The 15,864-nt window shown below is 34.7% G+C and overlaps 1 protein-coding gene across 1 annotated transcript in view; it reads left to right on the forward strand.

The window, feature by feature from the left end:
• Nucleotides 1-15,864, forward strand: part of LOC106876507 (disks large homolog 1) — a 750,485-nt gene that overhangs the window by 710,320 nt on the left and 24,301 nt on the right. The window contains exons 16-20 of the mRNA XM_089366712.1: nt 697-760; nt 1,008-1,116; nt 1,586-1,588; nt 7,511-7,531; nt 11,720-11,740. Of these exons, the coding sequence (XP_089222838.1) occupies nt 697-760; nt 1,008-1,116; nt 1,586-1,588; nt 7,511-7,531; nt 11,720-11,740 (218 nt within the window). The remainder of the gene's footprint in view (nt 1-696; nt 761-1,007; nt 1,117-1,585; nt 1,589-7,510; nt 7,532-11,719; nt 11,741-15,864) is intronic.

A 15,864-nucleotide genomic window follows, 5' to 3' on the forward strand; every position in this document is an offset into this window, starting at 1 on the left:
AGAAATGGGCACTAATGTTCCATCAAAACTGAAACATAAGGAAATTGTTTAGTTGTACAGAAGACCATATTATTTGATTGGTGTCTGTAAATCTCCATAAAAATACAATGTTATCAGGACCTCATTGAAATTTTCACTTAGTCATTGAAGGGCAGACACATTGCATTGGTTTCCTGTTCTATTTTCTTCACTTATAGAATACATCCAGATCAGAAATGTAAACTTGCTGCCTACAACAGTGAAATATGCCTCCCCCATTTTGCAGATTTATCTCTTTTGAATTTGCCTGCTGAGCCTTGGAGACCTTATGCAAGACACACTGCAGTTTTGGTGTAAAATCTACAGAACATATCTTTACACTATTACACTGTCCATTCTTCTATTCTGTCAGCCATCTGTGACTGCTCTTTAATTGCATGGTCACACCCGAACTTACATTAAATAACTGACCAGTACAGATGTCATTAATGTCAACCAGACATACACTGAACTGACCAATTAGTTATTTCGACTAAGATATTTATTCACTAGAACTAATTCTCCTATACCTAATTATTATTTCTGTAGACATTCAATGCCTAGAACCCACACTACTTTGCTCTAAAAGTCCTTGTTTTTTTTTCCCCTGAATTAAAATAGTATTGTTGACTCATCAGCTTGTTTATTGTCACTGTCTTCATCTTTTTTGCTCAACAGAGTCGAACGTAAAGAACGGGCACGGTTGAAGATTGTCAAGTTTACTGGCAAAGGGAATGATAAGGTAAGTGGAAAACCTCAGCCCTTTACATACCACACCACACACCTCATGGTGTGCATCGTTGTCTTAGTGTTTTGTATTTTGTTGGAGGGGGGGGGGGGTCTCAAAGTAAGAATTAATATGTATTTTGTTGTCTTTAGAAGATATCAGTGGTTGAGTGATGTTTGTCTGTGGTGGTCCTAAACGATGTGTAAGTTTGTATGGTGTAGTCAATGTCATTTTTGATGGTTTCTTTGTTTTTAAATTCTAGGTGGCAGCAGCAAATGAAAAAAGGAAAAGCAATTTCTCCTTCTCTCGAAAGTTTCCGTTTATGAAGAGTAAGGACCACAGCGGTAGTGAAGATGTAAGCGCTGATGAACGTAAGTTGTGCTGGTGCCATCTTGCCCTTTTTTCACAATACATAATTACTCGACATCATATTTGGAGTATGCTTTTCTTTAATTGACAAACTAACACTTGAATGTACGTACATATACATACATATATATATATATATACAGACAGACAGATAAGTGAAGAACTCCATGTGTTCTTCACTAGTCTAAACAATATTGTTAGCCTGGTGTGCCAACAGAGAGCTTATAAAGTATTTTGCCTGGATTGATAATCCTTCACTGTTAGCTCTGTTGTTATTTATACATACATATGTATATTTATATATACACACACACACACACACACACACACACACACACACACACACACACACACAGGTCATCAACCCTGCTCTAACAACCCTCATGACTCATTATATCTAAGGATCATATTAACCTGTGTTTTTTATTAATTAACTGATGGAGTATGTATATATTTAGCTTCTATTTCTAGAAGGTCAAACAACTGTGAAGACCTAAGTTTTAGTCACTGTTATGATTGTTGGTCAGGATTAGACCAGATATATTGTGCTGATAGTGGCTCACTGTTCAATAAGAAAATGATACCAGTAATTATACTACTACTTGTACTTTGCTGAATTATGAATCACTCATGCAGATATCATTACCTTTTCAATTATGAAAATTTAATGATCTAGATTACTCTGTAGACTCTATCTATCCACCAGTCACTTCTGTTTTAGACACAATGTAGACTATATTCAAATGAATTCATCTTCCTACATGATTTAATCTACCATAGCAGATACTGAGGCTGTCTTGCACTGTGTATGTGTTGTAAATATTGAGATTTACATGCACATGCACACACACACACACACACACACATTAGATGCCAAGATTTTGCAATATTTCACTTTTAGTATAGTGGTCAACTGAATCTATCACAACTAACCTCAATGGAGGTTCCAACAGGATCTTTCTACTTTCTAAAAATACCTACCAAATCTCCCTCAAATCACATCCTACTGTCTTAAAACAAGGAAGGACACATTGGATAATGTAGTCCAAGGTATCTGTCTGAAAAGGCAAGACAGTCACTGCAGGATCACCTTCAATTAGTGTGAGCTGGGATTAAACAACTACACTTCAAACTGAACCTCAATCTAATTTACCCTATTCCAGGTCTTTCAGTTGACAATGACTGTGAAGGCTATAGTCACCATCCCAGCCAATCACTTAACAGATTCATCTTCTGTGGAACCAGTATCTCAAAAGGCTATTCATATTCCATGAGTGAGAATCAAAAATATTTGAAGTAAAATCCTCAAAAAAAAAAAAAAAAAATGCCCTGATGTCTGCCTTCAGTTGGTCATCTCTATGGTAACACTAACCCTAATGCTGATCCTCACATTAAGTATAACCCCCCCCCCACACACACACACACCAAAAAAGAAAAAAGGCTCAGGCATGGCTTTGTGGTTGAGATGCTCACTTTACAACCATATGGTTTCAAGATAAGACCCACTACACAGCACTAAGTGTCCTCTGCTATAGCCATAGGCCTTGTGCATTTGGTAGACAGATAGTTAATACTTTGGAGATGATTAGTACCATGAGTGAGGACAAGATACACTTTGTGTAGGGATAGAAAGCAATTTTGGTAGAGACAAGTGATACTTTATGTAGTGCTCAGTGATTTATTAAGTTTAAAACTGCAAAAGTTTCAGAAATATATTGAAGACTAGAAACACTCATGCATATATACAAATGTACTCAGACAGACTGCTCTTTCTTTCTTTCTCTCTCTCTCTCTCTCTCTCTCTCTCTCTCTCTCTCTCTCTCTCTCTCTCTCCCCCTCTCTCTCTCTCTCACATACACACACAAACACCCATTAAAGAGGGTTTTCTTGCTACACGTAGAAAGCTTTGTTGAAATGTTTTGCTTGTTACACATTAATAAAATTGTAGGACAATTACTGTTAAAAACATTTTTTTTTTTTTATAAATGTAAAGTTTGTAAGATTTTCAGAGAAAATAATTTGCAATATTTAGTTTAGTTTTTCTACATTCTAAGTTCAAATCCTGCCAAAGTAAATTTCACCGTTTAACCTTCTCTGAATGATAAAATATATTCCAATCATTTAACGGACTTTATTCAGTTGATTACATCCTTCCCTCCCTCTTTCTCTGTCAGTTAGTGTCAGAAATCATTACAGAATCAATAAAGTATCAGTCAATTTAACCCTTTGCCTGTCCTGTGTGTCACTTGTGCTACACACGATATATTTCTCCTGGCAGCCATGCTTATTATATGATTCACATTCCCATTTTTTTCTTTTCTTCTTTCAACACCCTGAGTAATTTGGGACTTTTGAAAGGAAAGCTTTAGAACATGAAACAAGGGATAACTAAAAGTCTGAAAACAAGTATGGATGTTTAGGACAAACTTATGAAAATGCTTTGGACAGGCAAAGGATCACTCAAATTATTCCTTCTTCTAAATACTTGTGGGATTGGTACCTTCTGTAGTATAATTCAGCTACATCTCTGTATGGAAACTATAAACAATGGAACAGAGTCAAAAGCTTGATACACACACAACAATAGTTGTACTGTAAAACAGTTATTGGTTCATAAACAATGGAAGGAAATAAAAGACAATGTAATGTTGACATAATATATTATTCATAATAGAGTTAACTAGGCAGGAGTGGCTGTGTGGTAGGTAGCTAGCTTACCAACCACATGGTTCCGGGTTCATCCCCACTGCGCGGCACCTTGGGCAAGTGTCTTCTACTATAGCCCCGTGCCAACCAAAGCCTTGTGAGTGGATTTGGTAGACGGAAACTGAAAGAAGCCCATCGTATATATGTATATATATATATATATATATGTATGTATGTGTGTGTATATGTTTGTGTGTCTGTGTTTGTCTCTCCAACATCGCTTGACAACCGATGGTGGTGTGTTTATGTCCCCGTAACTTAGCGGTTCGGCAAAAGAGACCGATAGAATAAGTACTAGGCTTCCAAAAAGAATAAGTCCTGGGGTCGATTTGCTCGACTAAAGGCGGTGCTCCAGCATGGCCGCAGTCAAATGACTGAAACAAGTAAAAGAGTAGTAAATATTTAAATTTAGGATATACATGAATGTGTGTGTGTGCATGCGTGCATATAATGTGCAGGTAAGATTGTATGCTTATGAAATCATTGGGTTCAGGTTCCACTACATGGCGCCATGGGCAAGTGTTTTCTGCTATACCTTAGACCAACTAACACTTTGTGAATGGAATTGATTGTGTGTGTGTGTATGTATAATCATCACCATTTTAACGTCCATTTTTCCATGTTTGCATGGAATAGATGGAGTTTATTGAAACATTTTATATGACCAGATGCCCTTTCCTGTCACCAACCTTTACCAGTTTCCAAGCAAGAATAATATTTTCCCGTGGCCAGAATTGTTTTTGCGGAATATTGGAAATGAATGCAATTCATTTACAACAATCATGCAATATCAAGACAAGGAGACACAAACATACACACCCATACTTACTAATACAATAGGCTTCTTTCAATTTTCGTCTATCAAATCCACTCATAAGGCTTTGGTTAACTCAGGGTTATAGTAATAGACACTCACCCGAAGTGCTACACAGTAAGTCTGAACCAAAAACCATTTGGTTGGAGAACAATTGTGGTGTCACAGATAACTTGATCTTAATAGATTTGATTTCACTCAATAGTTACACCATCAGTAAATGCTGTTATTTTCAAAAGATCTTTCAAATAAGAATATCTTAATACACTCACACACAGATGTGTGTGTGAATTTGTGTGCATGACATCTTGTGTCTTGTCATTAACACAATACAAACAAAAAAAATGGATACCTGTTCTCAATCACCCATACTAGTGGAAAACAGGTTTGCAGCTGAAAGAGCATCTGACCTCAACAAGCTTTGTCTAAGCACTTGTCTGCATGGAATAATGAACATAGAAATTGAACAAATGAATATATATATATATATATATATAGTTACAGAAACTGTGAAGGCGCATGGATCAGTGGTTAGAGTGTCAGGCTCACAATCATGAGGTAGTGAGTTGTGTTCTTCAGCAAAACACTTTATTTCATGTTGCTCCAGTCCACTCAACTGTAGAAATGAATTGAAACATCACTAGTGCCAAGCTGTATCAGCCCCTTTGCCTTTCCCTTGGATAACATCCATGGCATGGAGAGGGGAGGCTGGTATGCATGGGCGACTGCTGGCCTCCCATAAACAACCTTGCCTCGACTTGTGCCTCAGAGGGGAACTTTCTAGGTACAATCCCATGGTCATTCATGACCAAAGGGGGTCTTTACATGTTACAGAATCCACTGCTTAATGGGTTCAAGTCCATCCTTATACACTTTACTCTATGATCCCTCTGGGATCAATTTAGTCAACTTAGCTCCTCCTCAAATGTTTCAGTTAGAAATGTTTTTGCAAAATCATGAGAGTAGATAAAATTGCCCTAGATACAATACTTTGGCAAGATTTGAACTCAGAACACTAAGGACTTTCAACATTTGTAAAGAACTAGTCATATTACTAATGTCTCTTGAAATTCATTGTTCCTTTTCTCCAAACCATGCAACCTTGTCTTAATATTTTTATTCTTTGAAAAATAAATATTATCTCTCCTCTTATTTTCCCACCTCTTCTTTTTGGCTGCTTTTCTGGATTATAGAAGGTACGTTTTAAACTTTACTTATTAATTGTTCTCTTCATTAACAATTCTGCAATTAGTCTAAATATATTCTCTCTCTTTCTCTCTCTCCCTAAATTGTGTGTAAAACATTAACTATATTCTTCTGCAATGAAATTTTAACACACATACCACAACTGTTTCCAGTTTGCCTAAGTTGGTTCTGTATTTCAGTCTAACATGATGATTGAAGTAGGAATAATAAGTCATACAAGTTCAAGTATTATTTTTATGGTTTCAATACTAGGCTATACTGCTTAATATTCTACTAGAGTTACAATACTAGATTATACTAGTAAATGTAATATTACTGGGTTACAATGCTAGGTCAAATTATTTAATGTAGTATTACTGGGGTTAAAATTCTAGGTTGCCTCTAGAAGAGAGTCATTCATAGACACCCTAAACAAACCCGGAGCAGATGAGGCCCCTCAGTTCTTTAGCTGCTCATCTAAGAGAAGGTAACTCCATAAAAATCATACATCCTTTTAATTACTGGGTTCATGGAACTTGTTGCACTAGACCAGTACAAGTTTGAAGAATGAGAAAGCGGGACTCTCTCTGCACAAACCATAGCCACTATTTTAATAGTCATTGTGTGGTCGTTCAGCAAACGAAGGCACCAGCAACCAATATACTTTAATTCATAAGTTCAGTGGCAACAGGGCAAAGAGGTGATGAGTACAGGTAAAGGACACTACAGGAAGTGTTCAGTCTTGACTCTGCACACAGGCAGCCATAAGATGATGGTTGTTATTAAGCTATGTCTTGTTAAAATCTCTCTCATTGAAGTAACAAGAGAGTCCACCACAATTCTAGGTTAAAGTAGTTAATTTAAGGATATGTTACAATATGTTACTATTAGAGATCTGAAAAATCATCATAGCAACAATGACTTGTAATTACTTGGAAGAATAATTACAAAACAATTCATATTATTCTTGTTGTTGTTATTATTATAAGCCAATTTAACCACTCCTGTCCTTAATAATTAGTGGTTTTCTGTTAATGTTAGAAATCAGTAGTAATGTGTAAATAACTGAATATATATTGAACTCCAGTTTGTTGCATCATAGGTTCAACTTATGCTGTAGGCGCTATTATTCCATTTTGTCATTGGGCAAATACACAATAGGTTATTTGGTTTTCAAAATTGGCTTACAACTTTACTACAGTATCCTTGTTTTTGAGTGCACTGATATGGTAACAAATGTTATCATTTAATATATTCAGAAGTCAAACAAATTTCTCTCTCTTGCATTAATGTTAATTAGACAATCTTTTTGTAAAGTCACTTTTAATGAATGAGTTTCTTGAATAATCTCTGTGATTCCATTCATATTATTTTTGATATACTTGGCGGTGGATTGGTAGAATTAGTAGAGTGTCGGACAAAATACCTTGTGGTATTTTGTCATGTCCCTTTACTTTCTTATTTCAAGACTCACCAAGCCTTTTATCCCTCTAGCAGTCAATAAAGTACCACTGATGTGCTGGACTCAATTTCCTTGACTTTTTCCATGCCCCTGCCCAACTTTTCTGGCTCTGTGCCAACATTACAAATTGTTGTTGTTGTTATTATTATTATTATTTCTTTGTTTTCTTTACCAATTTCTATTGCGCCAAAAGCTAACCAATATGATTTCTTGTTTTTTCTGCATGCAGAAGGCGATTGCCCTGGCCAAGGTTTTTACTCTGTTTGTTTCTAGATTATTGTCAACCTGCTTCTAGCCATGTGCTGTTGTACCCGCTTCATGCTGACACATTTCCACCATCACTGTCACCAACCACTTTCAACTACACCAAATCTGCACCCTTCTCACCATATATTTGCTCTTGTGTCTGCATGTAGAAAAAGTGATATTTATGCAATGAAACAAAGGTGCCCAGTCTAAATCCAGCTGGCAGGCACATTTATATAGGGACTACAGATGAGTGGTTCCAGTGTTGGAACCACATATTGATAGTATTTGTGTATCTACCAGAAGTGAAGTATTTGTGTAGTGATCCAGCCCAAATGTTCTATCTGTTTTATGCTCAAACTGACTAAATCTGGCATATCAAGCCTATCTTACAATGTCTTTCTAAAAATAAACAATCACATCATTGAAATCTCATATTTACAGGATAATACTTGATTAATTCAAAACAATATGGATAAATAAGAATTTAATAGAGTAAACTGTATGCTAAATGGTTTAAAGGTACTTGTGTAGGGACACATAGGAAAGATACTTGTGTAGATAATGTGTTTATGAAAAATTTAATGTAAATGATATAAAGCATAAACATAAATTTGAAAGAACAGCTCCCCCCCTCCCCCATGGCTCACCAACAGCAGGTGTTGAATCAATTATCTGGTGTTTACTGGCCAAGTAAGAATTTGTAGTGACATGCTTCACTAACCATCATTTTTTAATCATGTAGCTACCATTTGCCATGTAACCACTCTAGTTACATAGTTCATATCCCATTAATAAGGACCATTTCTCTGTTTTAGTTTACATCAAATTGATATCCATAATATCAGGCACATTGTTATGCAATAATCTTCAGTTCAGTCATGCCCCTTCCCTTTTTTTGTGTTTTCATATATTATGAAATGTAATTATGGCACTAATGAAACGAATTCTAAACAAATTGCTTTAGCTGTTTTTGGCTGATTCTTAGTGGCCAATATTCCATGACTACTATGAAAAAAAAAAGAATGAAGGCCATATAATGGTGAGAGGATGCAGAATTGGTTAATCTTGTGTGTGCACATATGTGTTTGTGTGTCTGTTAGTCCAGCAGAAACAGACAGTGGAGTTAACATTTCTAAAGAACAACCAGCATTGAATGATAAATATTGCTGCCCTAAACACTTCTGGGTTGATATCTATATCACATCCACATTCCTTAACATGTCACCATTTACAGTATTGTCTTCTTCTGTTTGGATAGATCTCACTGTCTGTAACTGTTCAGCTAATAACCACACAAACACACATGCACACACATAAATACACATTCACACAATTATGCATTCATAAATACACACATTTGTTCATTATTTAAATTTATTTGCTTGCCTTTGTTTAGTGTAATTTTTGTTTTTTAATTATTTCTTGTATCTTTGTTTAAATGAAGACCTTTTGTGGTAATTCTCATTCTTTAATAAAGGTTAATGACAATAATTATGATGAACTAATGCTAAGTACCATAGTGTTAGGCTGAAGCTCCAAGCAAATTATTTGTACAGCTTAGTTTTTATTCCTGGTTGTAGCTACCTTTGCTTCATTTATTCAGTTTTGGAAAAGACATGAATGCCACATCTAGAATTTTCCTCACCTTCTTTGTTACCATTGTAAGATATTTCTCTTTGAGAAATTCTACCTGATGAATAAATACCTTACAAAGTGAGTCGAAGACACAATTTTTTTTTCTTTAAAATCTGTAATGTACACCTGCTCAGCTGTTGTTGATTAAAAGTACTTACATGAGGCCATAGATGTACCTGCACAGGTACATAGTAATTATTTGTATAAGATCACAGATTAAAGGTATCTGTGTAAGGCCCTGAGATTAAAGACACTTATGAAGCAACCAGTGGTGAAAGGTTTTTGTGTACTGGCCACAGTTTGAGTATATGTGTAAAGGTACCTATCTTGGGACCACATAAAATATATTTTTGTAGGACTACACATTAAAGGTACTGGTGTATAAGTTACATATTAAAAGTTACTTTTGCAGTACCACTTATTAAAAGCATATATAAAGCACCCAGCATACAAAAATCCCTGCTTAAAATGCTAGTGAGTAGATCATAGTATTGTAGTTTGTTTTTAAATGCCTCTCTGCTTGTAGGAGCAACTAAATACCCTGTTATCTATTACTAATATTGCCTATTGATTACTGTTGAAGCCAACAAGTTGTTTCATAGAATTCACATTTACTCTTTGTTGCATTAACTGGAGTACTACTCACATTTTCTTTTTCTTCCTCATCTTTGGAATGAAGGTTCCACAAAGACATCCACCTCCTTTAAAGATTCCAGGTTGTAGATTTGTTGAGATGTAAATTGAATTTTATGAATATTGTTATTTATCATTCATGTTAAAGACACCAAAGTAGCAGAAGCAGGGTTATGATATTTAGTGACATTTCTTTTACATTTATAATTAGCCAACTCCTACAAGTTTGTATAGGATTTTTCCCCAACAGAGTTAGAAATCATGACTAGCATAATTCCATTTGTATCAATATTCTTAAATGATGAAGAATATTATTTTGAAATGGAGGATTGACTGACATGTTGTCCTCTAGGATTTATTGCCATTTTACGTTATGAGTCCAAATTCCACCAAAGTCAACTTTACCCCTCGTATTTCTGGGTTGGTAAAATAAAACACAGTGGGGATGATAAACTAATGTACTGGCCATATTTTGGGCTCAATTCACTCAAATGCATACTTCTTACAAAAACGTCTGGCCTTACACCTTATGTTAGAAATTATTAGGCGTCCATGTCATCAAATTATATTTAACTGTTTATCATATATATTGTTTTTTCCCTGCTCTCTCTGTTTCACCAGCTTCATCTCTAGATTACAATGTGCCATTCTCTTCATTTTTGCTTTTTCTATATTTGGTTTATGTATCTTCTTCAGAACAACATAGTCTTCCTAAGTTTGTCTCTGTATATACATAGATAGCTGTGTGCATGTGTGAGTGTGTGTATGTGTGGTTTTGTAATGTGTGCACCCAAACTCAGTCGCATGCACCAACATACACACATGCCAATATGTGTTCATTTATTTCATCACCTTTTCCTCTTCTTTAGTCACAGTGTTTGGAAATGTTTAATTACAGCTTAATTCTGTTAATTACGACACCAATTTTTCATTTCAAATCTTTATTTTGTTTGTTTTTTATTTTTTTATTTTTTAGTATATTTCACTTACCCACCATTTTGCTGAATCTCTTAATATTTCTCTAAATAGTTCTTCAAATGTTGGAATGCCAAATTTCATACTTCCATGCCCACCACCTCATAACACTCTTTTGCAATCCTGTTGACTTGACACTGTATTTCCACTCAGTATTTGAATGTTTGTAGTGTAGATAGCCATGCTACCTGATCTTATCATTGTTATTATTATTCATTTATTATTATTATTATCATTATTATTATTATTATTAATGCTTATAATACACAAGCAACAGGTTATCAGTTACTTTTCATAGTTGTATCATGTCATTATTTTGGAAATCCTGCCAAAATTATGACATACACAACATCAGAGACAGCTTTTTTTTTTTGGTTTTTTTTTTTTTCTCCCCTTCTGTTGTCGTGTATGCTAGAAGATGAAGAAACGCAATGGGTTGAGAGACATGCAATCAGTCCAACCCTTGTTAGCATGGATAAAATGGATGTCAAATAATGATGATACTATCACTTTGTTTTATTATGAAATGCATGTATTTCTGATATTGGATGGAATTATATATATACTTTTTTAATTTCTTTACTTTCTTATCAAAAACTTAACATTAAATTAGAAATTTGTAAATAACTAATGTAACAAACCCCTCAAAAAAATGTTTGAAACTAAATGTAAAAAAAAGCATTTTATTATTGAGAATAACAATAAAATTATAAGGAAAATACTTATAAAATTTATAATTTAATTAATTTGTCTTCCCATGCATGAATAAAGTTAATTCAGTTTGTTTTTAATTAATTAAAATCTAATGTTTCTTGCTATCATCTCTACTGTAGTTTGATGTGTGTTGTATCAAAGTTAAGAACAAAATTGTCTATTTTCTCTGTGTGTGTTGTATGTGTGGTTTCATCAACATTCTAGCTGGATTTTCTTATTGCATGCCTCATAGGTCCTCCTGAGAAGAAACCAGGTAACCAAAATGTTAACTGTGGTTGTGTTGTGGTTATCATGTTCATTTTATGCCATATCTGTGTGTTCTTCATCACCTCTATAGTATCTTCTCACCAAAATGCATTCAACTGTAATACTATTATAATAGGAGGTCATTTCTTCAAATGTAACATTAGTTTTCTGACCACTGTCAGCCTGTGTGCAACCAGTGCATTCCTTAATTCTCTGAGGTTTAGCAACCATTTATATCTATCATCAACCAAATTACAAAACCTGTTTATAGTCATTTGATCTATTAGAAATAAAAGTCAAATCTCCCTCAAATCCTACTTTAAAATATAAAAGGGGCACATTATATAATGTATATATCAACTATGCTCGGAAAGAAAAAACAGAATAATTACAGCTGAAAGGTTTTTGCTTAAGAATAATAAACAATAGTAAATATATTATAGTTTAAGTATATTCTATAGGGCAGATTGATTTATGGTTAGAAATAGCAGCCAAATGTTTCTGTCTTTAATCACATTGAATAATGTAGTTCAGGTAAATTGCCTGAATAAAAGATATAGTCATAGCTAGGGTATCATTGATCATTCGCCTATTGGATCAGGACTGATCTGAGGCTAAACAACAGCTACTACCACCTACCATGCAGTACATGTGGTTATAACTGGAGCATCTTTGATTTACTGGATCTGGGCTGGCTTTATGTCAAACACCATCACCTACCACTCACTGCACATCATCATAATCATCATCATATGTCCATTTTTCATGTTGGCATTGGTTGGTCATTTTAGCAGGATCTGGTGAGCTGCATGGCAGCATTGAACTCCAGTGTCAGCTTTGGCATGGTTTTTACTGCTGGATGCCCTTACTAACACCAACCACTTTACAGGGTGTACTGGGTGTTTTTTGTTCCAACAGCAAGAAGGAAAAAGGAAAGAGCTTCCTTTACTAAATGGAGTTTAGTGTTTGAGAGGAAAAGAAGGGCAACTGATCTATGCCAGGTGTTGAGAAATAAAAGTGTGATGGAAAGCCCAGTTGTCTTGTTATAGAGGAAATACAAAGCTATCCTGTTTTATATAAGGATGGGTGAGAGTAGCTGGAAAGAAGATATAGATGGTGGTGATGAGATGCCAGAGCATTTCAATGTGAGTATAAGAAAAGATATAGCCAGGAGAGAGGAGTAGTTTCATAAGCATGTGAGGGGAGAGTAATTGGTGGGTAGAGATAAATATAGTGAATACATACCATTCATTGACATTTTCATTTGTTAACTTGATGACATCAAAACCTTAAATTGCTTTTCATTGTATAACCTCACATTCAAATACAGTTGAATGAATTTTAATTTTGTGTCTCTGCTGTATGTAACAACTATTGCCAGGTCTGTATTACTGTTGTTGGTGAATCTCACAACAGTTTAGTGTTTCTGCTGTATGTAACACCTATTGCAAGGTCTGTGTTACTGTTGTTGGTTTATCTCACAACAGTTTTGTATCTCTGCTATATCGTAGCAGCTGTTGTAATATCTGTATTACTGTTGTGATGTTTGTATAGCAGCTGTTGAGAGCTTGTGTTACTGTTGTTGGTATATCTCGCAACAGTTAAGTTGTATATGTTAATGTGTTTCACATAAATTGTTAGCTGTGTTGTTACTATGTATGTCACAACTGTTGTGAGTGTATGATAATCTCTCTTAACAGTTCTATGTATGATTTAGTATGTCTCAGTTGTTCTTAGGTGTTCGGTTGATAGTCTCTCACAATTGTTGTTAGGTATATCATTTTATAGTCTTTCACCAATTGTTGTTGGATATGTCATTTTATAATTTGTCACAGAATTGTTAGGTCTATGATTTTAATATCTGTCTCACAATTGTTGTTAGGTCTATGATTTTAATATCTGTCTCACAATTGTTGTTAGGTGTGTCATTTTATATATAATCTGTTTCACAGTTGTTGTTAGTTCTATGATTCAATAGTCTCCCAGAAATGTTATTAGGTGTCTAATTCTCACAAATGTTTGCGTTCCAGTGTTCATCTTGCATGATATTAGGTTGTGCTGTTATGCGTGTGAGCTACCGTCAAGCTATGATGTTGTGATGTTAATCACGATTTGTCTTACGTCTCTTAGCAGACATTCGCAATTGTTTTTGCCGTTTCCAACTGCAAATGGAAAGGTTTCTCAGATACAAATGTGATCTGTAATTTCCTAAAATCTCTCAATCTTTGACGAGTTGTAAAACAACTTATCAAAGATTAGTGGTAAAGAAGAGGCAGGTATTGTATTTTACTGTGAACAATTTAGTGCAAAATCTAGTCTTCTTAGATGGTGCTACTCCACATGTATTTCTAGAACAGAGGAGGCACTAATGCCTGTTGTCTCCATAGTGTACCACTGGTGTTTGTAATCTCCATTGTACACCACTGGTATCTGCTGTCTCTGTAGTACACAATTGTTTACTGTTTCCATGGTGCATCACCTGTTTTCTCTGTCCAGTTCATTATTGTAGATTCATATTAATCTTTCTATTGGAACATTATTTTATTCCACTTTTATTAACCAATGTTGTCTCTGCTGTAATTCATTTGAAATAAATTTCTCTCTCTCTCTTTCTCCCCGCTATAATTCTTGCTGACCATTTCCATTATGCTGGCCATTTATAGCAAACAACAACATTAGATACTTTTTCTGTTTTATTTTCTTTTCTCTCATTTTTATCTTGATGGAATCAAATTTATTAATTTGCCTCAGACAAACATTTTACGTCTGGTTAATATTACTTTTTAAATTAGAACTATCTTTCGGATTAGTGTTTCCATGAAAATTTACCTTAAATCTTCAATATTTTCATTTTTATTGTTATTTTGTATTTGTATTACACAATTTTCTACTACTACTGCTACTTCTATTATTATTATTGTTATTAGTATTATCATTATTACTACTACTACTACCACCACCACTACCACCACCAACACCACTACTATTCTTACTATTTTTCCATTTCCTTTTCAGAATTCTTAATGTATAAATCCTCTTCTTCTTTTCAATGTTTTCTTAATTTCTTGAACATTGGCAAGTACAACAATGCATTGATGCACATCTCACTCAGTTCTCTCAGATTCTCTCACAAATATTTACTTAATTCCTTCTTAATCTTAGCATGTTGTCTTTAAGTCTGTTCATTCTTTTCCAACAGATTTTGATTGGTAGATCCTAAAACTGGATGGATTCACTCTCCATCATTTCTTTTGGAATTGATATAACTTAAAATCTCTGGATCACTTCTAAAATTGGTCTTGTGGATCCATGTTGAAATTGATTTTTGTGGATAAGAGTTAAAACTGGTTTCAGTGGATTTGGCTAAAATCAGATTCTGTGAATCTGTGTCAATATTAAATAGTCCTTGCACTAGAATGTTGAATGGATTGTTTATTTAACTATTCAGATTCCTTAGTTCTCGGATATTAACATTTCTGAATGTGAAGATACTCAACTCTATCAGACAAACATGAAACTACCTTTTCCTTGCTCTGCTATTATGGAAGAGAAAATGTATGTCACTGCACATTGTCAAGACTGTTAAGTGTCATAAATGCTTCAGTTTAGTTCCTTGTGATCCATTTCAGGATTTAAATAAAAAATTTAAAATAAATTTGATCCATTCTGAGCCAAGTCAATCAATCAACTGTACCAACTCCTATAAATCTAGTCTTGTGCCTAGACAAGAAACTAAAGTGGTAAGCTGGCAGAATCATTAGCATGCCGGGCGAAATGCTTAGCGGTATTTCATCTGCCACTACACTCTGAGTTCAAATTCCGCCAAGGTCAACTTTGCCTTTCATTCTTTTGGGGTGAATAAAATTAGTACCAGTTGCATAATAATCAACTAGTCCCCTCCCCTAAAATTTCTGTCCTTGTGCCTATATAGAAGGATTATTATCATTGTTATTATTATCAAGGTAGTGGGCTGACAGAATTGTTAGCGCACTGGCCAAAACACTTAGCAGCATTTCATCTGCCTTTACGTTCTGAGTTCAAATTCTGCCATGGTTGACTTTGCCTTTCATCCTTTTGGGGTCAATAAATTAAATACCAGTTGAAGATTAGGGTTGATGTAATCAACTCCCC

This window comes from Octopus bimaculoides, chromosome 19, assembly GCF_046866305.1.
Source record: "Octopus bimaculoides isolate indiv1 chromosome 19, ASM4686630v1, whole genome shotgun sequence".
In the NCBI taxonomy this organism is placed as follows: domain Eukaryota; kingdom Metazoa; phylum Mollusca; class Cephalopoda; order Octopoda; family Octopodidae; genus Octopus; species Octopus bimaculoides.